This window comes from Chionomys nivalis, chromosome 1 (genome assembly GCF_950005125.1).
Source record: "Chionomys nivalis chromosome 1, mChiNiv1.1, whole genome shotgun sequence".
NCBI classification, from domain to species: Eukaryota; Metazoa; Chordata; class Mammalia; order Rodentia; family Cricetidae; genus Chionomys; species Chionomys nivalis.
In genome coordinates, this window is record NC_080086.1 from 178,423,174 (window position 1) to 178,448,937 (window position 25,764).

The 25,764-nt window shown below is 38.2% G+C and overlaps 1 protein-coding gene across 1 annotated transcript in view; it reads left to right on the forward strand.

Moving 5' to 3' along the window:
* Positions 1-25,764, forward strand: part of Wasl (WASP like actin nucleation promoting factor) — a 54,746-nt gene that overhangs the window by 10,711 nt on the left and 18,271 nt on the right. Inside the window, exons 2-4 of the mRNA XM_057773711.1 lie at positions 20,721-20,855; positions 22,358-22,444; positions 23,093-23,189. Coding sequence (XP_057629694.1) covers positions 20,721-20,855; positions 22,358-22,444; positions 23,093-23,189 — 319 coding nt within the window. The remainder of the gene's footprint in view (positions 1-20,720; positions 20,856-22,357; positions 22,445-23,092; positions 23,190-25,764) is intronic.

Here is a 25,764-nt window from a genome sequence, read left to right on the forward strand (position 1 = left end):
CCACATCAATACAATATGAAGTCCTTTACTGATTGTGTACTAAGACCAAATTTTCTTGACTTCTAATTTCTGTTGAGCTATGTTCTTGCTTTTGTTGTAGGATTGGGAAGTTTTAGTTAATAACAACTATTCTAAAGTTTAATTAGCCTTAAATTTTTTATAATGTTTTTAAAAAAATTTATGTAACTATACAGCTACACATTCACATACACTATGTACATGTGAGTGTGTGTATGGAGGTCAGAGGTCACTTTGACGGAACAAGGGGCTCATCATTTGGGCTAAGCTGGGGAGTCAGTGAGTTCTGGAGATCAGCTTGTCTTCACGCCTATAGTAGTGGGGTTACAGAGAGTGTTGGTGCTATGAGTCTTGGTGCTCATTTTTCTCCTTGTTATGTAGTTGGAGACCCTGGCCCATAGAATGAAGCCTCCCATGTTTAGGGCAGATAACACCCCAGTCAGCCTAATCTAAAGAATACCTCATAGGCATGCCTAGAGAGAGGTATGTTGCTATGGAGATTCTACTTTCTTTACATTTCCTTACTTATTTTGTGTTTGGGGGCGAAGAGGGACATGATGAGTGTGCCCCAGTGGATGTGGAGGTCAGAGGACAATTTTAGGGAGTCTGCTTATTCCTTCTATCATGTGAGTCCCAGGGATGGAATTCAGGTCCTCAGGCTTGGCAGCAGGTGCCTTTAACCCAGTAAGCCCGTTAGGCTGCCCTTTGTGAAGATTCTAAGTCTCAGCAAGTTGACAATAAAAATTAATAGTCATAGTGGTCCTATTATTTTCCTACTCTGAAGAACTTTTAACATTTCTGATAAGTCAGTCTTACTAGCAACAAATTAATTTGTTTTGAAAAACTATTTATCCTTTACCTTTAAAGGAAAGTTTGCCGGATACAGAATTCTAGGTTGAGGATGTTTTCCCTAACATTATAAGTACTTCCATTATTTTTACTGTTTGCTTGATTTCTGAAGACAGTTCATTGTAATTCTTGTCCTTATTCCGCATGAGAAAACATTCTTCCGTATGAACTTTTACAATTATTTGAAGCACATTTAGGGAACTCTTACCATTTGAACCTATCTAATCATTATATTTTTCTATGTTTTGAGAAAGATACAGGCAAGTTTGTGGGGATTTTTATCTCTGGTAAATTTTTTCTAACTATAGTTTTATTTGTGTCCCAAAACTGCTCATAATACATGTCCAGCCAGTGCTCATGAATTTGGCTGTCAGGCATCCACTGTTGGACTGTGTGGAGATCAGAATTAGTTTCATGCATGGCCTTGTACGTTACCAGAGGACTCAATGGTAGTGTAGCTCTTTAAACTGACTTTTGGTATTGTTCCATAAGCTCTCTCAGCCCAACCTGTTCGTTTCTAAAAACAAGCTTCTTCACAGAGTGCTAGGAAACAGCTTAAAGTAATCCAGAAAGTTATGTAATACACAGCTGTGAGGTTTGGGAAAGGCTCTGATAGCAGTCAAGTGACTTATTTTAAAAATTCCTTTTTTCACGTTAAAAACAGTGCTTAGTGTTGAAGATTCACTATTGTGATAGCCATGTAGTGCCTGGTGGTAGTGACTAGCCATGTGGCTGCTAGACAGCTGAAAGGTGATAAATTCAAACTGAGATGTTCTCTGGACTGCAAGACAAAGTACAGAAAGAGTGCATCGTGCTATATTATTGCGCTTGATTAATGCTAATAGCATTGTAGGCACTTTGATTTTATTTAAATAAAGTTTGATAAAACTCATTTCACTTGCTCTGTTTACACAATAACTACTTAAACATTGGAAATCCCCTATTATCTATCATTTCTACCGAGGAGTACATACTTAGGTAGGTCGCAGAGTAGTCAGGATCAAAGTAGTAATAACCTATGAATTCTTATGCAGGAATAGTACTTATATTTTTGTCCAAATCGTATTAATAGGTTTTGTTTTACATGAATTGCTAAATAAATGACTACCCACACATGCACTTACTCTCAGCTGACACAATCTGGAGGCACACTTTTCCATTCATTCTTTTATGGACATTATTTCATGTCAGTGACCATGTCACTAACAAAGGTCATAATTATCATGTGGCCCTAATGCTTCCTGGGGAAAACATTAAGTCCATACATTCTAACAGTATAAGTGCGTGTTTCAGGTAGGGAGCGGGTGTTTGGTGAAAGCTGTTTTTGAACATGTAATTCTCCTGCCTCAGCCTTCCAAGTTGTCGGGATTACTGGCATGTAGCACTGTATGACAGACATCGGTTATTTATTTTACGATGATAATTTCCAAGAAATAGGGCTGCCTAGTTAAAGAAAAAGAACTTTTAAAACTTGACTTTACATTGCCAAGTTGTGCTGCATGATAAGTTGTGCCTCTTACAATGACATTCTAGTATGTGCTTTGTAGTTCTTGATAGTGCCTAAGCCCCATATAATAGCAAGCAAATATAAGGACCAATTTTACTTTATTGTATGTAAATGGTTTGCATTTTAAAATATTTCATTAAATGCCAAAAATGCTTTTTGTGAGCATTCTTAGAGATACCTAATTTTCAAATGAAATGACAAATGAGGTGTATATAGCAGTATACTTTCAATCAAGTATGTACATTTTTTTGATAAGTGAGGAGTTATGTTTCTTTCCTAAAAAGGAAGTAAAAATAGGTTAATATATTGTTTTTTGTTTGTTTGTTTTTCGAGACAGGGTTTTTCTGTGGTTTTGGAGCCTGTCCTGGAACTAGCTCTTATAGACCAGGCTGGCCTCGAACTCACAGAGATCCGCCTGCCTCTGCCTCCCGAGTGCTGGGATTAAAAGCGTGCGCCACCACCGTCCGGCTAGGTTAATATATTGTTAAATGGAACTTCTCTATAAGTTAGTCACTTCGAAACAGGATGTATTAAACAAAGAAGTGATCCGTGTTCTGTGATTTGCTCATCATTTTAAAAGTTAAGTTGTACAGGTTGGCTATGGTGGTGCTACTTTTAATCCCAGCACTCAGGAGGTAGAGGCAGGCAGATCTCTCTGAGTTTGAGGCCACTCTGGTTTATATAGCAAGTTCTAGCATAGCCAGAGCTACATAGACTCCAAAGAACAAAAGACAATTAAAAAAAAAAAAAAAAAGACAGAAAAGTGGGGCCTGAGAAGATACGGCTCAACATCAGGACTGAAGTTCAGTTTTGGATTCCCACTGTTCTTGTGTTTGTTTGTTTTTACTTTTTAGGGGCCCACCACCCAGCACCCAAATAAATACAAGAAGACTTATTCTCACTTAGGAATACAGATTTTAGCTTGGCTTGTTTTTAGCCATCTTTGCTAACTTAAATTATCTGGTTTAACTTTGCTTTGCCTCTGGACTTTATACCTTTCTTTATTCTATGTGTCTTTCTTTCCTTACTCTGTGGCTGACTGAGTGGCTGGCCCCTAGGGTCTTTCCTCCTGTTCTAACTCCCTGCTCTTTTCCCTAGATTTCTCCTTGTATGTATTCTCTCTGTTCACCATCCCTGCCTGTTTCTATCTCCTGCCTAGCTACCGGCTACTCAGTATTTTTATTAGACCAATCAGGTGTTTTAGGCAGGCAAAGTAACACAGCTTTTCAGAGTTAAGCAAATACAACATAAAAGAATGCAACACATCTTTGTATCACATCTTTGTATGCTCCACAGCATAAACAAATGTTCCACAACACCCCACTACTCACATAAAAGGTGGGCTGGATTATCAGTAATCCCATCTCTGAGGGGTGTGTCTGTGTGTGTGGTTGGTGGAGGTGATAGAAGTGAGGGATGGAAACACAAGAAACACGATCCCCAAGGCAAACTGGCTAGCTAAACTAGCTGAGTCAGTAAGCTCAGGCTGCACTGGGTGACTCTGCCTTCTTAAATATAATAGAAAAGGATTGAAGAAGGCACCCAATGTCAACTTCTGGAGTCCATGTGCACACATATGCAAACATGCATACTGCACACGTGCAAAAATTTATTTTAAGGTATAATTTACATAAGGTAAATATGCAGATGTTAAATATAAAATTTTCCCAGTGATATACTATGTAACTATTCCCTTCAAAATAAGCTTAAGAGTATTTAATGCTTCAAATAGTGTTTCTGTTCAGTTGTTTTCTTTTTCTGTCATTATCACTTTGTTTGGCTGCTTAGACATTTTTCATTCAGCATATTTTGAAATTGCTACTACCTACATTTTCATTCTTTGCTCGGCAATATTTTGTTGATGAATATACCATGATATGTTTATTCTCATATTTAAATCATTTATAGTTTTGAATTAGATGCTTACAGTGTTTCTGACTTACAGAAGAGGCTGCCATAATTGTTACACTCTTCTGTTTATGCACATCTTCTGTTTCCAGTGAGTACCTGAAAGAATTGTGTTCTCAAAGGGTAGGTGTGAATTTATCTTTATAGAGAACTGTCAGCCAGTGGCCTTGCCAATTTTGACTTTTCAGTGACTTTGAGTTAATTTGTCTTCAACATTTGATATGTGCTGTGATTTGGTTGCTGATAATGAATGTGGGATGTTCTCAAGTGACTCTTAATTGTACTCCCTTGAGGACTATTGGTGTTGAACACCCTGTCATATGACTGTTAGCCATTTGGTTCTTTATTGGTTGGCTTGTCTGCTGTTTGTAATGCTTTCTAGCTATTCTTTGTGTATTTGAACATATGACAGCACTTAGAAATGTGAACTTCTATAGTGTCTTACCTGGGTTGTCCCAGTGATGTCTTTTAATTGGCTATTTATTTTAATTATCATAAGGACTATTTTTATTGCTAAGAGAATTTGGCCTGTGCTGGACTCACAATGACAGTTTACTAGAAGTTTTGTGAGCCTGGACTTTTCTGTTTAGTGTTATGATTCACCTTTTTCTTTTCATAGAGAGTAAAAGAAAAGAATTCTGTGGGGTTCAAGTTTTTTCTATTTGCTAATTCATTCAGTACAGTACAGTTTGTTAAGCTTTCCTTCACAGAATTGTCTTGGAGCCTCTTCTCTCACTTAATGGACTTAATTAGTTCTATTAATTTGTGTTTTATAATTTTTTGTTTGTATAGTATTGATTTGATCATTGCATACTTACCCAAAATCTTAAATTTAGATATGATAAGTCAGCTTTTTTCTATCTAAGGTTGTCCTAACAGTTCTAGGAGATTTGAGCATCCATCTAAAATTTAAAATTCCTCTCTTGGACTTTTTCAGAAGCTGGTAGTTTCATTGATGTTGTGATAATTTACTAATCAGTTGAGGAGAGCAACTATTATAAGAACAAGTCTTCTAATTTATTAACATAGTATCTCAGTATTTACTTTTAATAATTGTTGATTGTTGGTATAGTAGGTTTTATGTTTTTAATCCACATAACCATATCTTCTGTGAAGAATGCAATTTTAGTTCTTCCTTTTCTGATCTTTGTGACTATCATTTATCATTCTTACTGGACTTGTAATAAGAATACAGTTGGTAGAAGCACACTTTCTTGGTATAAATGGGCAAAACAGGGTGTTGGGCGAATTCTAATTGGTCTTAATAATAAAAACCCAGAGTCTTAGGGGGTGAAAGCAGAGAGATCATAGAAGCAGAGCAGCCAGCTACAAGTTCTAAAATTCTCAGCCCCGGTGGAGTACCTGTCACTACTAGTCCTCAGATTGAATGTCTGTCTTCTCTGCAAAACCTCACATTGGATCCTGAACTCCTGTCTCCTCCTGCCTTACAGTCCTCTCTTCGCTTAGCCATATTACTTCCCATCTCCACCTCCCTAGTGCTGGGATTAAAGGTGTGAGCCACCACCACTCTGTTTCTCTTTTAGACTGATTCAATCTCCAGTAGTCCAGGGTGGCCTTGAACGAACAGAGATCCATCTGCCTCTGTCTCCCAAATGCTGGGGTTAAAGATGTGTACCACCATTGCCTGGCCTCTATGGCTGACTAGTGTGGCAAGCTCCGCATTGTGATCATCAGGCAAGCTTTATTTGTTAAAACACAAACAAAATATCACCACATTTCACCTTTTTTTCTCTAAAATTAAAAAAGGATATAACTAATATAAGAAAACCTATATACAATAAGTGCCATAACTATATACAATATATACAGGCAATAAGTACATCAGCAATATCTAGTCCGTTTGCATTTTGACAAATTCAGAGAAAATACTCTTATCTGTCTTATCTTGGTGAGTCTTGTACCTAATTCACTTTCTATTCTATCTTGCATTACCAACTCAAAATTACCTTTTTATGTCTCTCAACCTTATATACTTTACATTTTTTTAGTGAATTTCTTTTCTGAGTCTGGTAAACAAGGAAAACTATAACTATCTAGTCTTCAACTTCCTCAGAGACCCAAGAAGAAAATAATACTGAGTAAGCAGGAAGTGCAAGCAAGCAACTTCCAAAATATATGAAAAATGATAGAAACAGCTGGCAGCCTGTATGGTCACCCAAGGTTCCTCTGTAACGTTCAGGCATCCATTTTTGACCTACAGACCTAGAATATTTGACATATTTTTCTATGAAGCAGGATTTTTGAATGACTGTGTTGCCTTGTCTTGGCAAGGTTTGACAGTCACTCTCATTTGTGTCCTGCTTCTCCAGTTTGGACAACATAGTGTCAGAAGTTAAGGCAAGGACATTTTCTTCCTCAATGGCTGGCTTTTGCCACAAAGAAAGTAAACTCCATGTGGAGTTTTTTGATGCCCATCACTTTTTTGTAGTAGATTGTTGCTGCCAGGAGCATGCATGTCTCATTGTCATAAAAAAAGAGCCTGTGTTATTAAAACATCTTAGGTGCCATATTTTGTGTTTCTCTGAAGTGTTTGAAGACAACCTATCTATCTAAACTATATCTGTTTGACCTTGAAAACATACCTAATATGACTACAGGTTTGATTATAATAGGTGATTAATTGCTAACCTGCATTTCTTTACTTTCCCTAAATAGTTTATAATAACTTTCAAGAGCTAGAAATTGGCACGACATTGTTAAATGAGCTGTATAGGTACAATACCTTGAACAGGAGCAGAAATGTATGTAGAGTATGTTCTAACACAAATAATCTTAAATCAATATACAAAATATAAAATATAAATAGCCTTATCAATATGTAAAAATCCATATCAATGTAAAATATTTAAAACAAGTAGTTGCTTTCTTGTTTTAAAAGTAGATTCAATAATCTACCCTTAGCCTATAATATCTATATCCTTTTTTTTCTTTTCAAACCAAGAACCCTGAATCTAAACTCCTTTGTTCAGCTTTTTTCCTGACCATTACTAATAACAACTTGTAACCAACCACAGAAAACAATGATAATATCCATAACCCATTGAACGACCAAAAAAGCACTCACCCTACCTCTTGGGAATGTGGGCATCATGTTTTTAAATTCATTTCCTGGTGTTTGGGGTGGTGGCATCTTGAGAGAATTCTGAAAAGAAAGATTTGGGGTTGTCAAGTCCTGGGAGAGGGAGCTGTATCACCTGTTGTCCAGTCTCTGCATAATGGGGAAGTGCAGGGCTTGTCTCCAGTCCTGGTTAGAGTGGTCTGTGAGGCCGGACCATCTCAGCTAGGCACCTCAAAATTGTTCTGAGCAGATTGTAGTCCAAAACCAATTGTTAGGGGGTGTTTGTCACTTTAGTGTCATTGTCATAGTCCTGGTGGAATCATTGTTGTGGGATCCCATCATCTTTTTGGAGACTTTAGAGATCACATTAGGTCAGATTATTCCTTTTCTTGGTAATTTTTTCCAAGTTGTTCTCCCATCTTGGCTGCTTATTTGTCCAAAGGTCTTTAAATTCCTCAAGATGATGAATTTTATTTTCCTGAAAAGACAAAAACAAAACTTTCCCCAACCCTGCCTTTGGGGAGTTTCTTTTTGGCAAATTATATCTGATCAAATGAAAAGCATTTGTGAGTTTTATAAGTTAGTTTAGATTGAATGGTCACCCTGTTTGGTGAATTATCACCTCTTCTAATCAAGAGGTCTCTCTTGTTCAAGTTTAATCTATCAATTTTGATTTATGATTTCTCTTGAAACTTCAGTTTTATATTTTAAAGCTGCTCTGATTGTCTCCACAAGTTGAGGAAACTCTCTTGTTATGAGTAGATGTTAAATTTTGTCCCATCATTTTCTTATCGTTACTGAGATGACAATACTATTTTTTTTTTGTTCTTTTGTTGTTAATGTGAAGACTTAAAATGCTGAGACTGCTTGTATTCCTGGATAAATAAACCTTACGTGGTTATGATTGTTATTGTTTTCTGTGTTGTGTAGAATTGTGGACTTTATTGTGAGTCAGTTTGGTTTTAAGACTTATTCTCTTCAGTTGGTATTTATATCTGTGACTGAGAAGATTAATAAACATGTTTTAGTTTCCTCTTGTATGAAACCAGTGCCTTAAAAAAATACAATTAGTGTGTCATAATGATACAAGTATTCTAGTCCAAACAGTTGTTAATAATTTTATTTGGGATTCTGTAGAGAAGAAAGTCATAAGATATTTCAAAGAAGTAGTTTCATTTTCTTTTTTAGAAATGCCCCAAAACAAATTAAAAGCAATGCTTCCTAAGGGTAAACAGGACGTATCTCATGTTCTGCATTGACACGTTCTGAACCTGGGTATGTCTCCTCAGTGGCATTGCACTTCCCTAACAGGCCTGAGATCTTAGGTCCAGTACCCAGCACCACTTAAAGAAAATAAAAATGACATGGTTTTCAGTTAGTTCATTTTCTTCCTTTAAACACATTTTAAAAATCAAATACAATACCTGTTATATTTTTCAACATGAATTTGTGTATTAATAGATAACAGGCAAGAGGAAATCATGAAGTACAATAAACTGGAGGTAGAGTTACTCTGGAGGAGCTATTAAGATACCTCTGGCCAAAGGAAGGGGAGATTTCAGGTCTTGCTGTAAGTGGTATATAGTTGAGGGGAGAACTGAAATCTTCCAATCCCCTTTTAGAAAGTAGGACAATAAATATTTTCTGTGTTGGTGTAGAACAGTGCTCAGCATTGTGGGCTCTATGATGAGGCAATTTGAATGTCAGATCCACTCCCTTTTGTTGTTTACTACACATCTGTTTTAATTTCTTCTTGTGTGACGTTTGCTCTTTTTAGAGTTGCTCGTTAAATACGAAATGCAAGTAAAGTTAAGCAGCATAGACAGGCTGCAAAGGCATTTTGTTTTCTGGTTTCTTTGAGTTCAGAAGTAAAAGAATATGTGTACTTTAGGAAGTCTTTAAGAAGTATAGTGTTAGGTAAGGTATTTTTTTAAAAAAAAAATAATGAAACTGACTTTGACTGGCTTAATCAAAAAGGAATTTATTGGTCTCCAGAGGATTTCATGGAATCCAAAACAGGAAGATTAAGTCTTCAGCACCAGAAGGCTGGGATGCTCTGAATCAAACAGCAGGGATCAATGGAGCCTTCACCAGCTCCCTACAACACTTTCCACAACCCATCGCTGCTAGAACAAGTTCCTGGGAGGTGAACTGAATTGAATGGAAAGAAAGAAAAGGAGTAAAGAAAGCAAGTCGTTATCTTTATTAACGATTCTCTTATTTTGTTTTTTGCTCCGGTTAACCTCACTTCTCTGTTTTTCTTCCACTCTGATTGTTTATATGGAAGTCCAATAAATTAAACGTGGTTATGCATATAACACATAGGTACCTGTCTGAGAGAGTTAGAGAACATAGAATAACAAATACAGAATCAGAATACAAAGCCAGTTAGGTTTAACTGTGCTGGTTAAATCATGCTTAAGAGTTGAAAGCATGTGGCCTTAGCCGGGCGGTGGTGGCGCACGCCTTTAATCCCAGCACTCGGGAGGCAGAGGCAGGCGGATCTCTGTGAGTTCGAGGCCAGCCTGGTCTACAAGAGCTAGTTCCAGGAAAGGAACCAAAAGCTACAGAGAAACCCTGTCTTGAAAATCAAAAAAAAAGAAAATATGTGGCCTTCATTATAGATGAGCCATTCCCTGTAGAAGACAAAGCTTGCTTGTGACTGGATGCCTCTTTGGTTAAATAGCATGACATTAAGGAATCCTCACTTTCAATTTCTAAACATGTGGCTTAAAAGCTATATAAAATTTTCCTAGATTGCAGTTAGAAATATGGTCTTTTCAAGACTAATATGATGTGACTTGAACGGACCATTAAGTTTTAGAAATCTAAAACATCCACCTGATTTAAAAGCAAAAATAGGTATTTAAAAATTAGCCGAGAATCTTTTCTGTTAGTCTGCATCCCTCAACTGTTCCCTCTTTAGACACATGCGCAGACAAAAGGAGTAGGCAGGTGGCACCCGGAACTAGGTGTTTCGCCTTTATGCTTGCTTACGTAGGGCAATGAGAATGACTTACTTTCTTTCATCTGCTATACATTTGTTAGCATACTCTTGCGCTTCGTTTTACATCTTTCTTCACATAACCACCTTTATCCTAAATAATCTCCTCTCTTCTTTCCTTCCTTCCTTTAAAGCCACTGTATAATATCCTGTTGTATAGCTAAACTGGTTTGTTTGATGGATTAAGCAAATATTTTTTTTCTCCGTCATAGAGGAAATTTCTATTGTATCTATAATCTTGGATAATTTTAAGGTTTAAAGAGTTAAATTAATGTAAGGTTTTAAATCCCTAATGATCGAAAAACAGGTTACCCTATATTTACCCTTACTTAAATACACCAAATACTTCACTGAACTCATTTTAACACTTAAGTGATAAGACTACATTGTCTGTGTACACACTTGGATACGATCCATTTTATGCAATATTTACTTGGTCCAAAGTTCTTTTTTTTTTATTGTAGGACACAAACTATCTTATAATGGTGTTTCTTGGATGCATTCTTTTTTGACCATGATGACTGACTTTCTAGGGTTCTTGGTGACCAGTTGCAACCCTTTTTTATATATACTGTATGTTACTTTACTTCTGTAACATTTCTTGTCCCTTACAAACTTCAGTTTTAGTGTTTTGTGGTTTTGCTGCCCAGCTATAAAATGTATTATTGGAGCATGATTGCCTGTATTTTCTGAAGTTCAGACATGGCTGTAAGGTGGAGGAAGCTCTTGATTGTACCTGCCTTGTTCTCAGAAATCACTAGTGCCTGTCCCTGGTGTGAAAATCCTGACTGTACCAGTGGTCATCATTTTTTCCCCCTAAGTGAAATTAGTTTTCTTTCTGAGCATGTTTATTTCACTGTGATAGCTCTTTGTCTCATCTATTTCTTGGTGTTTCCTACCCACTAAAAATTTAGTCTAACTTTAATCCTCTAACAAACCAAGCCCCTGGAAAAGATTCAATAAAAGGAGAATTCTCACTTCTATTTTCTCTTGCACATTCTTGCTCTGTCTATAGGTTTGTTGAGGATGCAGCAAGAAAGTAGTGGTAAAGACATAGCAGAACTGCCTCTGAGAGAGGATGGGTGGGAATTATCCTCCTTTGGTTAGGAGAGCCCACCAGGCAGTCTTTGCCATGCAAAGGAGGACAGTCTTGATGGGTGGACATTTGTTTTGGGGGCGGAGACTGGATAGCTCTGTGGTAATAACAGGTGATGGCTACTTTTCATTGACTGCTCTCAGTTATATTGTTTAGCTGCTCAGAGTTGATGGCAAAGCCACCTCTATTTTGTGTTTAGGGACTCTTTCTGAACAAAATTCAGGCTGTGAAAACTTCTGGTAGGGAGTTGTTGTGTTTTGTCCATTAGCAGCTGCTGTTCTCCATTCCTCCAACAGAGTCATCAACTCAATTTGAGGAAACTGTTGGGAGGTGTTTTCTTCAGTAGTTTTTTGGAACTGAGCAGGGGCAACACAGGGCCTTCCCTACCTGTCATTTGTTAACTCTGACAAGCTCTGGGGAACCATAAAAAGAGAACTGTACTTTAAAATGCTTTCTTAGCTGGCCCAGGAAGCATAAGGGATCTGGGAATTCCCGTGATGGGACTTAATGGGCTTGCCAGCCCATCATCCTGAGAGGGAACTCTTGAACTTGGTATGCTGTCCTGGGCAAGTGCTTGGATGAACAGAATCAGTCTCAGGAGGTCTGGCCAGAAGAAGAGAAACTACAGTGCTCTAGCCTCTGTGGCAGAGTCTAGAAATTGTACTGGGAGTGGTAGATGATTAAGAAAGACAGACATCTTTCTGGGTGTTGTAGGAGATTAAGAAAGACACATGTAACATCAAGCTGGGATCTGGTGGGCCATGCATTCGGATGGAGATGTACTAGCTGTTTGGATGTTCATTATGTTTACCTGAACAAGGAAGTGGGGGTGGGGAGGCGTTCTCTGTAGGGGAATAGCCTTATAGGAGACCCAGGAAGCTGTGGTTTCATCACATACTGATTTTAGCTAAAAGGCAACTGTTTGTCACCATCTATAGCAGGACCAGGAAAGGCCACTGCCTTTTGAGGCATTGAATTTTTGACATGTCAATGCCTATGTTGTGAGTGCTCATTCATAGTGGGGTATACTCACTCCCCACACTGTAGGGTGTTGTCTTTGTTAGTTTTGTTAACTTGATATAGCCTAGAGTCATCTGAGAAAATTGCCTAGATTAGATTGGCCTGTGAGAATGTCTGTACAGGATGCAAGAGGGTCCAGTGCCCACTGTGGGTAGTTCCACCTCTAGACAGGTGGTCTTGGGCTATATAAGAAAGCTAGCATGGACCTGTGAGCAAGCCCCCAAGCAGTGTTCCCCATGGTTTCTGCTTATGGTCTTGCTGGAGATTCTGCCCTGGCTTCTCATAGATGTGGACTGTGACCTTTTGTAAACCAAAGAAAGCTTCTCCCTAAGTTGCTTTTGGTCATGGTGTTTTCCACAACAGTAGGAATGAAAGTAGAACAGATGTAAAAAAGTGTCTGCCCTCCTGCTCACAGTGAGAACAGAGATTGAATAGAGAAAAAGAAGTCCGTCCCTCTGTCAAGGTTAAGAGCAGTGGGCCACCCTGTTTCAGACCTTCAGACCCACCAGAGAATTGCCATGGCCAGAGATTTTGGGTTACTGATTAGCTATTAGTGAGTTTTTCATTTTCTGTGACAGAACACCATGACCAGAAGCAACTTAAAGAAGGAGTTTATTTTGGCTTCTGATTTCAGAGGGATGGGTCCATCATGGCAGGGGGGCGTGGTAGATCGCAGCAGGCATGGTGGCTGGAACAGGAAGCTGAGAGCTCACGTCCTTAGCTGCAAGAATGAAGCAGAGAACAAATTAGAAGCAGGACACGACTATATACTCTCAAAGGAGTGCCATAATTCCTCCACAAGGCTGCACCACCTATACCTGCCCAGACAGTTCCACTAAACTGATACGCAAGCCTATGGAGGGCATGCCTCATTTAAACCACCACACCAAGGGAGGAGTACCCTTCCACTGAAAGGCCTGTTAAAGAGATCTGGTCCCAGGGCTACAGGAATTCTCTGTGTAACAGTGAAGCTTAGAATACAGCTACTCTGGCCCCCGGCCTGGGGTAGGGATCACCTCAAATATCTCCTGGTAGAGAAGACAGTTTGTAGAGGAGACCAGATCACTCACCCCTTCGGGTGGTGGCAGACATGCACAGGAGCAGGTGGCCCCAGACTTGAGTCAGGAGAAATGTAAGAGTAGAATTGAGGTTACTGCTCTGCTTACAGGCTACAAATGTGGCAGGGAGTAGTCAGCCTTGTGTGGATTTGCTCATTAGAGCAGCGTAGTGAGACAAGGAAGCAGCAGATAAGGGCTGTAGCATAACTTCCTGATGTCTTGTGATTGGGATGGATTAATTTTCTTGTTAGGTAGGCTTATGTTGGGTATCTTCTCAGTAGGTCAAGTACTAATGCTTTTCGCTTTTAATATTTGTTTGAACCTTTGTGTAATTGTTGTGTGCCTGTAGGGCCCCTAGCTCAAGGAGATGACAATCTGGTAATGAGACCTAAGCGAACGGATTGTGTAATAAAGATGATGCCAGGCATTGCAGGAGCACATACCTGGGGAGGACAGATCAGAGCCTGAGAGAGGACCTTGATGACCCCGATACAATTTCTTGTATCTTAAGCTCCGTGAGAATGGGACTGTGGCATAATATTTTTACAATTCAAAGCTAATCGTTTCCCTTATCATTTTATACATACTCTGTACTTATCAGACATATGGAAATTCATTTTAATAAGGGCCACCAGATTGGTAGAGGGTTCATACATAACTTGGGTTAGATGGGGAGTTATTAAAAGTTTAGGTTGAGGAAGAGATGACCTAATAAGTAAACTTCCTCAGGGTATAACCTTGTAAAAGTCAGGATGTTATTGCACCTGTGCAGAAAGAAGCATGCTATCAATAGGGGGAGGGCTGTCTATCGGTGGTTTTGCCATTAACTACAGCAACTACACATGTCACAGAGTAGATGCTCAATAGAAATGGAAACAAGAATGAAGAATATAATGTCTGTGGGTGGGAATTGCCAAGAAAACAGCTAAAGAGTCAGTAATAAGTGTTTTTCTAATTTAACTGCTAAGTAGCAAAGTACTCTTAGTGTTGAGACAAAAAGATATTTTCCCTTGAGCTTTGAGCCTCCAGTACAAATCAAGCATTTAAACAAATGCAATGTAATCACTAAAAAGATTCTTGCACAAGTAGGAAGAATCCCCTCCCACAGACACCCAAAGGAGGCTCCTGCCTGCCCTTATGTAGTTGATTTTGAAATCCCTGACTACTGTTTCCCTAAGTAGGTGAGGTCTCTTGGGGCTGAGAGTCATTATTAAGTGTGCTTTGGAAAATGTTTTTTCTTTAAATACGAAATTCTGTTTTCTGATGGCATCATTTTTGTCTTAAGGCAATGTATGTTTTCTGTCTTGAAGTGTTTACAATTTGGAGGGACTCTTCAATGAAAGGTATCAAAATTAAATATAAAGTAAGCATTTATTTAGCATAAGAAACAATTCTAACAAAAAACAAATTCAAAATTCAGAAGGAAAAATACCCTGTTATATTACTGTTCTATTAAATGGAAGTGGACTGTGTGAGTGATAAAATTTATGATGAAATGATACCAGGCATTTGACTCTGGAATTCTGCAATAACCGAATCCCACCAGCAGCCACAATGCCTGCCTTCCCATTTTGTTGTCCCAAATTGTTTCCACAGGAAATGCACGGGAGAAGCAGTAGTAGTTTCCTGTTGTCAGCCTTCTTTCTTTCATGTTAGTCAGGGTTTAAATCCTAGCTCCTAAGGCTAACCTTTGGTGAGCTGAGTTGGAAACCCTAGGAGACCACCTAAATTCCCTGAAACTTCCAGTCCAAACTTGAGGATTTCCATAATCCAACAAACTTCTAGAGGGAGGCAGAAGAGGGAAAAGATGAAAAACTTGTTTTCTAGCTGTAGAAAAGGGAGAGCAAGAGAAGAGCACCCCATATCTGTACCTGTGCTGGTTAGCAGTGTCCCCTTGTCTACAGGTGACCATCCCTGTGGTGGGAAGCGTAGGAGACGTCAACAAGCCTTGTCGTTTGTAGTTACAGTGACTGTCCTTGTGGGTTTAGAGAATTCTAAAAGTCTGTGCAAGGTGATTTGTAGTTTAAGAATTTGCCTTTCAGGCACCTCCTGAGACTAGAGGAAGGATTGTAACTTTTGAGTGACCTTGGTATTGTATTCCTGTCAGTGTGATTTTTCGAGACAGGGTTTCTCTGTGGTTTTGGAGCCTGTCCTGGAACTAGCTCTTGTAGACCAGGCTGGTCTGGAACTCACAGAGATCCGCCTGCCTCTGCCTCCCGAGTGCTGGGATTAAAGGCGTGTGCCACCACCGCCCGGCGTGACTTTTTAATCTATAAAGTGTTTGGGGTTTCTTTTCATTGTTTTGTTGGTTTTGTTTTGCTTTACTTTGAGACAGGGTTTCTCTGTGTCGTGCTGGCTGCCTAGGAACTAGCTCTGTAGACCAGGGTGGCCTTGAATACACAGAGATCCGCCTGCACCTGCCTTCCAAGTGCTGGGATTAAAGGTGTGTGCCACCACTGCCCGCTTTATGAAATGTTTTTTTAAAAAATGCCTTCTCCCCACAAATCTGTTCTGGTTATGATAATAAGGCCTAAAATTTTTATGAATTACTGCCAATTTAAAGTATATGTCTGTTACAACTAAAAGCGTGATAATAAAGAAAAAAGCTAGAACTGTTTGTCACAGGTGATAGGTTCTTTAGTTTAAGCAATCTTAACAGTGCCCATTGCTGCAAACACTACTTTATGACTTGAAACAGAATAAATTGATTTCTCACTCTTCGACAAATAAGCTCATCGTTGGTGGCATCTAGACTTTGATCCCAAAGTTTTTAGAGCAATCCTGCCTTCCAGAAAAACAGTGTACAAGCACTTTCCAAACTTGTGTTTATCTGCTGGTGTCCTTTTGGTCAAAGCAGATGATAATGCACAGTTACAGAGCAGAAAGGACGACAGGTGGGAGCGTACTCGTGAGGCACCAGGGGCCGTTATAGAACTCCGTATCTGCAGTTAAGATTGCCAAGCTGGAGAAACCCTGTCTCAACAAACAGACAGAAAAGATTCCCAGACTGTATATGGCTGTTCATCTGTCAGACGGTGGAGTTGAGTGTGATGTTGTTTTAATAAGTCTAGGCTTTTCCCTTCCCTGTTTCCTTCACTAGCCAACCCCACACAGTGTACCAGACTGCCCTAGCGCCTTCCCTGCTTTGTTCCCCGATCCATCTATTTTCATCTTTTGAGTAAAATAATGCTTTAGGAAACCCTTCCTGTGGTATTTAGGTTTTTATCTTTTCCTTGCAGTACCACATTTTCCCTCTGTAACAGCTGCAGAGTGCTCTTGGACTCCTTGTCCAGTTCATTTTCTGTTCTCAGTTCCATTTTGGGTCTTGCCTTTACCTGTTCCTGTTACCATCCCTTATAATGTAGTAGATACTTAACGAACATTTGATGAGTCAATATCCTTCCACAGTGGTTTTTACATAGCTAATATGCAGTAATTGAGTGCGTAGAGATCACTTTGCCCATTGTGTCTGTTTTCATCTGGCTCCATTTTCTTCATTTGTGATTCTAGTTGTTATTTTTGCTGATAATTGTCCTGCTTTTCCTCTTCCCACCGTGGCTTCAGCTTTACTTTCATTTGTTTTTATGTTTTAAATTTCCTGATTCTGTTTTGAGGTTGACGGTGAGCAAAAGTATTATTTATTATAAAACTTCTTCATTGAAGTCACTTTAAAGTTAAGAGAATTCAACCAAATATTTTGTTGTTGTTGGTTTTCTTTTTTTTACTTTTCTGCTTTTTATACTACGTAGAGTAAAATTTCATTCCTAGCAATCTAGCAATGATGTTTATTTCATGTGGAGGTGTCAAGCATAGTATCAGTATCAAAATCAGAACATTCCATTTTTAACTGAATATTTTTTAGGAACAGAGACTGTAAATACAGGTTTGCAAAAGTATTCCATGTGTTGTGGGAAATGACAATATTTTACTGGGTATGAAATTAGTCTACCTTGGAGGAAGATCTGTGATGTAGCGAGATTAGTAGGTACACAAGAAAGTTCTGGAGAAACAGAAGAAAGAGCAGGCAGGAAGGGATTGCAGCCTGCAAAGTTAACCCTGGAGTATGACTGTGCTTTTCTGAAGGACAGTGGGGAGGAGAATCTCACTTCCCAGGATATGCCTCCCTTCCCATTGCCTCTGACAATGAGAGTTCTGAGAGGGAAGGCCTTGCTGAATTCCTCAAGGTCTGATGGTTCTGGTTCTGTAATCGTCACTGTAGTGTATTTGTCTCCTTCTGCTTAACAGATTCATGGCCTTTATTGGGCTATTAAGAAATGGATTTCTATTCCAAAGCACTTGTCCCTAGGTTGTTTTTCATTAATGTCTTCTTGATTGTGAGAGACAAGAGTAATATAGTTGATTAAGTTCAGTTACTTTAAAGGAATGGAAGGAATGTTTGTACACAGTTAATTAAGCCACTGTCAATCTAATTTAAGGGATCCTTGGTGGTTATTGTCAGAAATTTCTATATTAATGTTTTATGTCTAAGCTGTTTTTGCATATATTGTAGTTATTATGAATCAATCAGAAAAGACTTAATAAAATGCTATAATGTCATTTTTAAGCTTTGACAGCGTAAAGTAAAAATGGAATGGGTAAATTTATACTTATAGCAAATTTTTAAAAACATTTCTGAGAATTGCTTATTGTTGGGTTTTCCTTAGTTTTTCCTAGTGTCAGATTATGTGTGGAAAAATATAGCATAGTTGAATCTTCATTGCATACGCAGATGTTTTAAATTTTTGTCAAGGTTTAAACTTTTGTTATTTTCTTTGTGTTTCCATACACATCCAAATAGTGTTACACAGTGTTAGTATTGATGTTAGCAAAGGGTTTCTGACAATACAATTTCAGCCTCTAGGAAGACTTTTATTTTTCTAAAGCTATTACTCCTTGGTAACAGATAAAATAGAGAGATTGTCAGGTGTCCTGGGTTTTGTTGTTTTTGTTTTTGCTTTTGCTTTCCATAGATAAGCTTGGGTAGTATTATATCAAAGGGCTGTAATCGCTAAATTTTCACTAGAATACAAATTCTAGTTTTGTTTTTTGTTTTTTGGGTTTTTTTTTTTTTTTTTGCTTGATTTTTTTCCCCCCCTGCTTGGTATTTGGTTTTCTCTTTCTTTGCTGAAATTTTCCTTTTGAGGGTGTGAGTGGTGCTCAACCTTTCTAATGCTGTGACTCTTCAGTTCCTCACGTGGTGGCCCCAGCCATAAAATTATTTTGTTGCTGCTCCATAACTGTACATAGTTTTGCTACTCTTATGCATCATACGGTAAACATCTGCTATGCAGGATTTGATATGCAACCGCCAGAGCTGTGGTGACCTGTGGACGGAGAGCTGCTCTCAGGAGCAGGCAGCCTCTGGAGTTGTCAGCCTGTAATTGTGCTGCAATACAAGCATGTCTTCACTGGGCCAGTGTCTGAGAGCGCATACTCTGGATGGTCCTGGGTTTTCATGATTTTTAATGCTTCTTGTAGAAATTTCTCAGTTTCCCGCATGAAGCTTAGGTGGATTTTTTTTTTTTTTTAATTAAAAATACAGCATTGAGCTCTGTTACCCAGAATGTCTTTATGGACTTTTGTTTCCTGGTAGTATACTGATCTTACAGTCCTGATTTTGACATAATTAAAGGTTTGTTTATATAATAGTTCAAGGAATTCTTTTGACAGAGGGCAGTCCCCGATTGTAATTAGATAATACCAAATACCACACTTCCAAGTTGTAATATAGTCTGCTAAGTTTATACATTGACCATATTTTATTGAATTTAGACCTCATAATTACTTAATCAGGTCCTGATTTTGATTATTTAGTGTGCGTATGCTTAAAATTCCATGATTCATGACAGTGGGAACGGACTTATTGGAAAGAAGAGGATCATGAGGAGTAGAGAGGGCAGGGAAGATGAGAATACATTATGTACCTATATGAAAATGTCATCATGAAACCCATTCTTGTGTATAATGTATGCTAATGACTCTTGGAGTAATTTTATATTTACACTGAAAAATAATTGTTTTGGAAGCTAATTCCCTAAATTTTGGTTTAGGAATGAGATTAGTGGTTTGGAAACTATAATTATTATTTTCAGATTTGTTGGTGCTTTTTGTGAGTGTTACCTTAAAAGAAATAGATCAAGTAGCTGCCTTCAAAAGAAAAAGTGGGAGTTTGCATTGATTCATAATCATAGGAAAGCACCAGGTATCCTGGAATACCTGTCAGCCCAAGATGTCCCTTGTAAGTGGTGAGGTAACTCTTCTGCCATCTAAGAGCTCCAGTGCATCTGGTTCATGGGAGATCCGGACAGTGGTAGGTCAGATTGGGTTTTGCACCCTCAGAATAGCATTTTAATCCCTGGTCTACCTGTGCAAGTCACTTTAAATCTTTGCCATGATTTTATCATTTTTAAAAGAGGAGGCATCAACTATCTTGATACGTTTATTATTACTAATCTTGAATCTTGCTTTCAGATTTGATTTATTTCCTTTGCCATAAAGGGGAAATTGTTTTATGGAAGTAAGCTTTCCCTGATAGGACTGTTCCACTGCTTAAATGTTTGTGTCGTCAAAATGTCATACTTAAGGAGATGTGAAAATAGAAGTTCTGAAGTCACACATTTCGGCTTTCGCACTTAGCAGTTTATCAGACACGTTATTTATCTTCTTTAGTATTGTGTTTCTTAAGTGTAATGTGAAGTTAGAATAGTAATAACGATTACATGAGGTTAGTATTTTTAAGTATGTGTTTCCAGGTACATTTTTAAAAAGATTTATTTATTTATCATATATACAACATTCTGTCTCCATGTATGCCTGCATGCCAGAAGAGAACACCAGATCTCATTATAGATGGTTGTGAGCCACCACGTGGTTGCTGGGAATTGAACTCAGGACCTCTGGAAGAGCAGCCATTGCTCTTAACCCCTGAACCATCTCTCTAGCCCGACATTTTAAGAATCAATAAATGTTACTTTTCAATAATTGTTGATATGCATATTATATTAGTTATAACCTCAAAAAGAAGTAACTAACAATGAATGTAATTCATTGTATTCTGTTTCTGGAAGCTAGCTCAGTTGGGTGGTCCTGGTTGGTGCTTTGGGAGGTTGCAGTCAGAGCATTGGCAGGGGCTGGAAGTCCAGTTGTTTTGAAGGTAATGGTTGTGCATTGGTATTTTGCAGACTATGTCTTCGGCAGTGGTGCAGTTATATGCAGCTGATCGGAACTGTATGTGGTCAAAGAAGTGCAGTGGTGTTGCTTGTCTTGTTAAGGACAATCCTCAGAGATCTTATTTTTTAAGAATATTTGACATTAAGGTAAGTTTTGTTTTGATTTCATTTTAACTCGTAGGTGGTTATCTGCCTTGATTATAATTTAGTCTAGATGTTTTGATTGTCTTGTGTGTGTTTAAATTGATACACTTGAAGGGTGAAATTCATTGTAGATAATTAAGGATATTGGGACTCAGTGGGGCACCAGATAAGGATGTTGTGACCCCTTCTTTCCTATGGCTTTGTTTTCTGTCCCTTCTTTTTGTCAAATCCCAAAGAGAACTATTCGTTGTTAGTTTTATATAGCCTTTCATTACAGACCTCTTCTGTAGTTGGTGTGTTTTATTATAGTTCTTACTATACTTCCAGTATAGTTAAACATTATTGTAAGTATGTTTTGCGCAGGGAAAGCTATACATAGGCTCTAGACGTAAGTGGAATGTCTTAGAATGTGTACCTTCACTGACGAAGTAGACTGCAATAGTGCCCTGAAAGTAGCTTTATATTTCTTATCAACACTAAGAAGCACTGTTTCAAAACAAATGACTATGCAACTACACTAAAAAAAAGAAATGCCCGTGTAGCAGTCATAATATATTTACACCAGATTTTTTATATTCTTTCATTTTTTATTAAGTTATATTTCATCCACTTATCAAAGTTTGTCAGAAAACTTCCAGGATATTTAATCTTCATTCTTCAGGGACTGTTCATTCACAAAGAAGGCCACCATGTCATATCTTAAATTCCAGTGCCCTCACTCCTCATGGCCTCAAGGAGATGTTCAAAGTGTTCTTTTTTCAGTGGTGCCTGCTTTCCCTCCTTCAATAGCTTCTTCTCCTTAGCCTCATCAGGCAGGGCTTGCAGATGCTAAACCCAGTCCATCCAGAAGTGGTGACATGAAGAATAAATATATTTCTTTCACTGTAGCTGTAGATATGACAGTATTATGTGGATCTCGCATCTCTTGTTTAAATTTATTATTGAATAGCCTAAAGAAGATGTCTTTGATTATTCTGCATCTGTAAACTGAGGAAAAGAGCAAAAGATATTACTACAGTGTTTGACAAAAAGTGTCTTCAAAATTTGGCTAATGGACAGGCAGTGATGGCACACACCTTTAATCCCAGCCATCAGGAGGCAGAAGCAGGTGGATCTCTGTGAGTTCGAGGCCTGCCTGGTCCACAGAGAAAGTTCCATGACAGGCACCAAAGCTACACAGAGAAACCCCGTGTCAAAAAACTTAAAAAAAAAAAAATATTGGCTAATGGGGATACACATTGGTCATGGGTACTTCTCACTTGCTCATGTGGTCTTGGTAATCTAGTGAGCTTAGTTGTGCATAGTGAGCTTACTTGGAAATGCTTGCCCTGTTGAATGAAGCTCCCTTATATATGGATTTCACTAAGTTGTATGACAGTATATGTGTATACGGCATATATATGTTCCTGAAAGTTTTTGTTTATAGAAACGGTTCCTTTAATGAGTTGTGTACTTTTAGTCCTAGAAGTATTTTTTTTTAGTAAATTTCAGCCTTCTTTTTCTAGGATGGGAAATTACTGTGGGAACAAGAACTATACAATAACTTTGTATATAATAGTCCTAGAGGATATTTTCATACCTTCGCTGGAGATGTAAGTCTTACTCTTTTTGTCTTGATAATTACTCTGCTAGCTACTGTCTTAGTTACTTTTCTGTTGCTGTGAAGAGGCACCATGACCAAGGCAACTTATAAAGGAAATAGTTTATTTGGCGCTTACAGTTTCAGAGGTTGAGTCCATGACCATCATGGTGGTAATCCTAGCATCAGGCAGATGTGTGTGGCTCTGGATCAGCATTTGAGAGCTTACATCTGACCCACAAACAAGAGACAGAGAGAACAATCTGGGAATGGTACTAGTCTTTTGAAACTTCAAAGCCCACCCCCAGTATCACAGACCCTCCAACTAGGCCACACTTCTTTAATCTTTCCCAAACAATTCTATTGACAGGTGGTCAAGCATTTAAACCTATGAGTTTATGGGGCTATTTTTATTCATACTTAATGTTTAAGTTTCTGCCATGTAAGGAAGATTTTTCTAACAGTCTTTACTTTTGCCTAGGCTTTTTCGCTAAAAAGTTGCTTAAGTTCTAAAGTTGTTGGTTTTTTGTTTGTTTGTTTGTTTTAACTGTCAGAAACCAAACTTTCCCTCCTTTGAAATGTGCTTCTGTTGGTTGCCACTGTTGTTACATAAAACTAAATTCATGCACTTTGTTTGTTCCTTTTGATGGAAATATTTCAGACTTGTCAAGTTGCTCTTAATTTTGCCAATGAAGAAGAAGCAAAAAAGTTCCGAAAAGCAGTTACAGACCTGTTGGGCCGACGGCAACGGAAATCTGGTAAGCACCTTCTTGCTTTTCCTTCCCTTTCTGCACATAAAAAAAGCCAGCAAACTGTTTACCAAACAGATGTGAATCATTGGCTGTTACTTATAAACTGTCAGTATCTGGCTCCATTCATTCCTGTGCATTCAGTATATGGACAGTTTAAGTACTTTTATGTTTTGTAAACAAATACTTTTAAGAAGCTTAAGAACAAATAAGGAGAATTGCAGACTAAATCTGAAGATGTTGCTTTGTTTTTTTGTTCCAGTGCCGTACACTGTACAGTCATAAGGAACTTAATTTAATGCATAAGATAGCTTTTAACATATATACACCAATTAGAAAGTGATACAGGATAGTGTAGAAGTTTAAATTAATTAGCACAGAGCTATCGTTAGCTGTCCCTAGCCTTCCTGAAGTGAAATAAAGACCGATTGGGGAAGGTTAAGCGTATCCTGTTAAGCATATCAATCTCAGGGGTCTCATAGGAGTGACTGCTGAACAGATTGCTTAAAATAAGCCTCTCTGAACATCTTTGTGTACTCCTAAGGGTACATGTTACCCTGGATTGGAGCTAAGTGTGCTTAGCAATGAACGAAGGAAGGCACTGGATCTAGAAATAGCAATAGAAAAACAAACACTATTTTATGTGTTTTTATTGTTCTTTAATGAGTTCCAAGAAGGAAGAGACCCATTTGGTATAAGGAGAAAACAAACTCACCCAAGTTTTCCTTTAATGTCCACACATGATCTCAGTCTTGTGCTCTTTCTTTCTCTCTCTCTCCCTCCCCCCCACACTTTTTTTTAAAAACATGTTGAGATAAAGTAAATCAGCCTTCTCTTTATGCTGAATAAATAATATAATTAGAGCCGTGCAATTGTGCAGTCAAGAGCGGCTTTCTTGTCTCTATTTCAGAAGTATTTCATGTTCTGATACTGAACCTAACACGTAGGCTCGGTGTCTTTGCTCTGTTTTGTTTTTGCACACACACATCCCCTTTGTGTGTGGTGTGCTTGTTTGTGTGCGTGTGGCTGCTGTTCCCAGATGTACCTGGTGTGTAGAGGCTTGAAAATGGTGTCTTGTGGCTTCGGCTGTCTTCTTTGATCACTTTCTACTTTTAAGTCAGGGTCTCTGTCTGAACAGGGTCTCTGTCTCTGTCTGACTGGTCAGTTCTGGCTCGTCCAGCTAACCAGCTTATTCTGGGATTCCCCTGTCTCTGTCTTCTCAATGTTGGGATTATAGCCCACACTTGCAAAGCTTTTTCATGAATTCTGGAATCCTAACTCTAGGCCTCACACTTGCTAGGTGAGCACATTCCTATCTCTCTGAGCCTTCAGTGTCGTTTTTAGTGAGATTTTGTGACAGTCATCTAGTGATCTTTTGGGAAAACCATTAGTCAGAAAAAGTAACATTTTGAAGTGAAAAAGAATACAAAGCACTTGTTAAAAATAATTTTATTTGAAACAGGTAAGATCACAAGCCTTTTACCTAGTATAGGAATTCTACTGCATCTAGTGGCTATCTAAACTTTAGGTAAAATGTTTCAGTTGCATAGAGAACATGACATTAAAGACACGGCTGAATTGACCACTGTATAGTGCGTCTTCATACTAAGTCGAACCCTGTTTCCCTTTTTATCTTAGTCACATAGGTCAGTAGCATTAGATTAATCTGTTTTCTTTTCCTCAGTATGTACCATTTGTAGCCCTTTATCATATGCTCTTTAAGGCTTTTTCTTTGGTCTTACTGGTTCCATTTTTTTAAGGAGTTCTGTGATACAGTCTATAGATTCAGCCTTCCTAAGCACTGCATTCAGTTCACTAGGCTATGTCCTTTTCAGTGTGTGTTAAGGTTTGAACATAGTGCCCCACATTGTAGCATGAGTCGTCCTGTGCTACTAAAACATCCCAAATGCCAGACACACACTGTTCCATTAATGTTTTTAGCAAGTGTCTCCCATGTATGTCAGATTCTGTCTCTTCAGCCAAGCTGTTCTGCTTTTTTTTTTACTCACTTAAATGGCTTCCAATCATGGATATATATCTTCAGGAATTGCTGTCAAAACTTACATTTTGAACCTTTTATTTTTTTAAGTGGGCACCAGTCTGCATACAGAGACTAATATCATTTTAAAAACTAAAGATTAACAGTATAGAAATTGTTTCTTTTAAATGATCATATTGTTTCTTTATCTGATCACGAGCTAGAATGTTACACCTATGGTTCCCATTGGTAGGATTCTTAATTAGTCCACCAATAAAATTTTATTGTGTTTGTTATTATTTATAAGCTAGCTATTTTACTGCATTAGTAATTAATGTTTCTCTTACAATTTCAGAAAAGTTTGTATTAGAAAAATATATAGAAATTATATTTGTTTAAAATTATATAAATGCAACCAGTTATAGTGGTATGTGTCTGTAACCTCAGCACATGGGAGGCAGAGGATGCAGGAGATTTGTCCATGAATTTGTGGCTAGCTTAGCAATTTCTGTATGACCTACATAGCAAGTTCTGGGTCCACCAGTGCCTCCAACAAACAAACAAAAAATTGTTAAAGTGCTTTTTTTTGGAGGGGGAGTTCTCTGC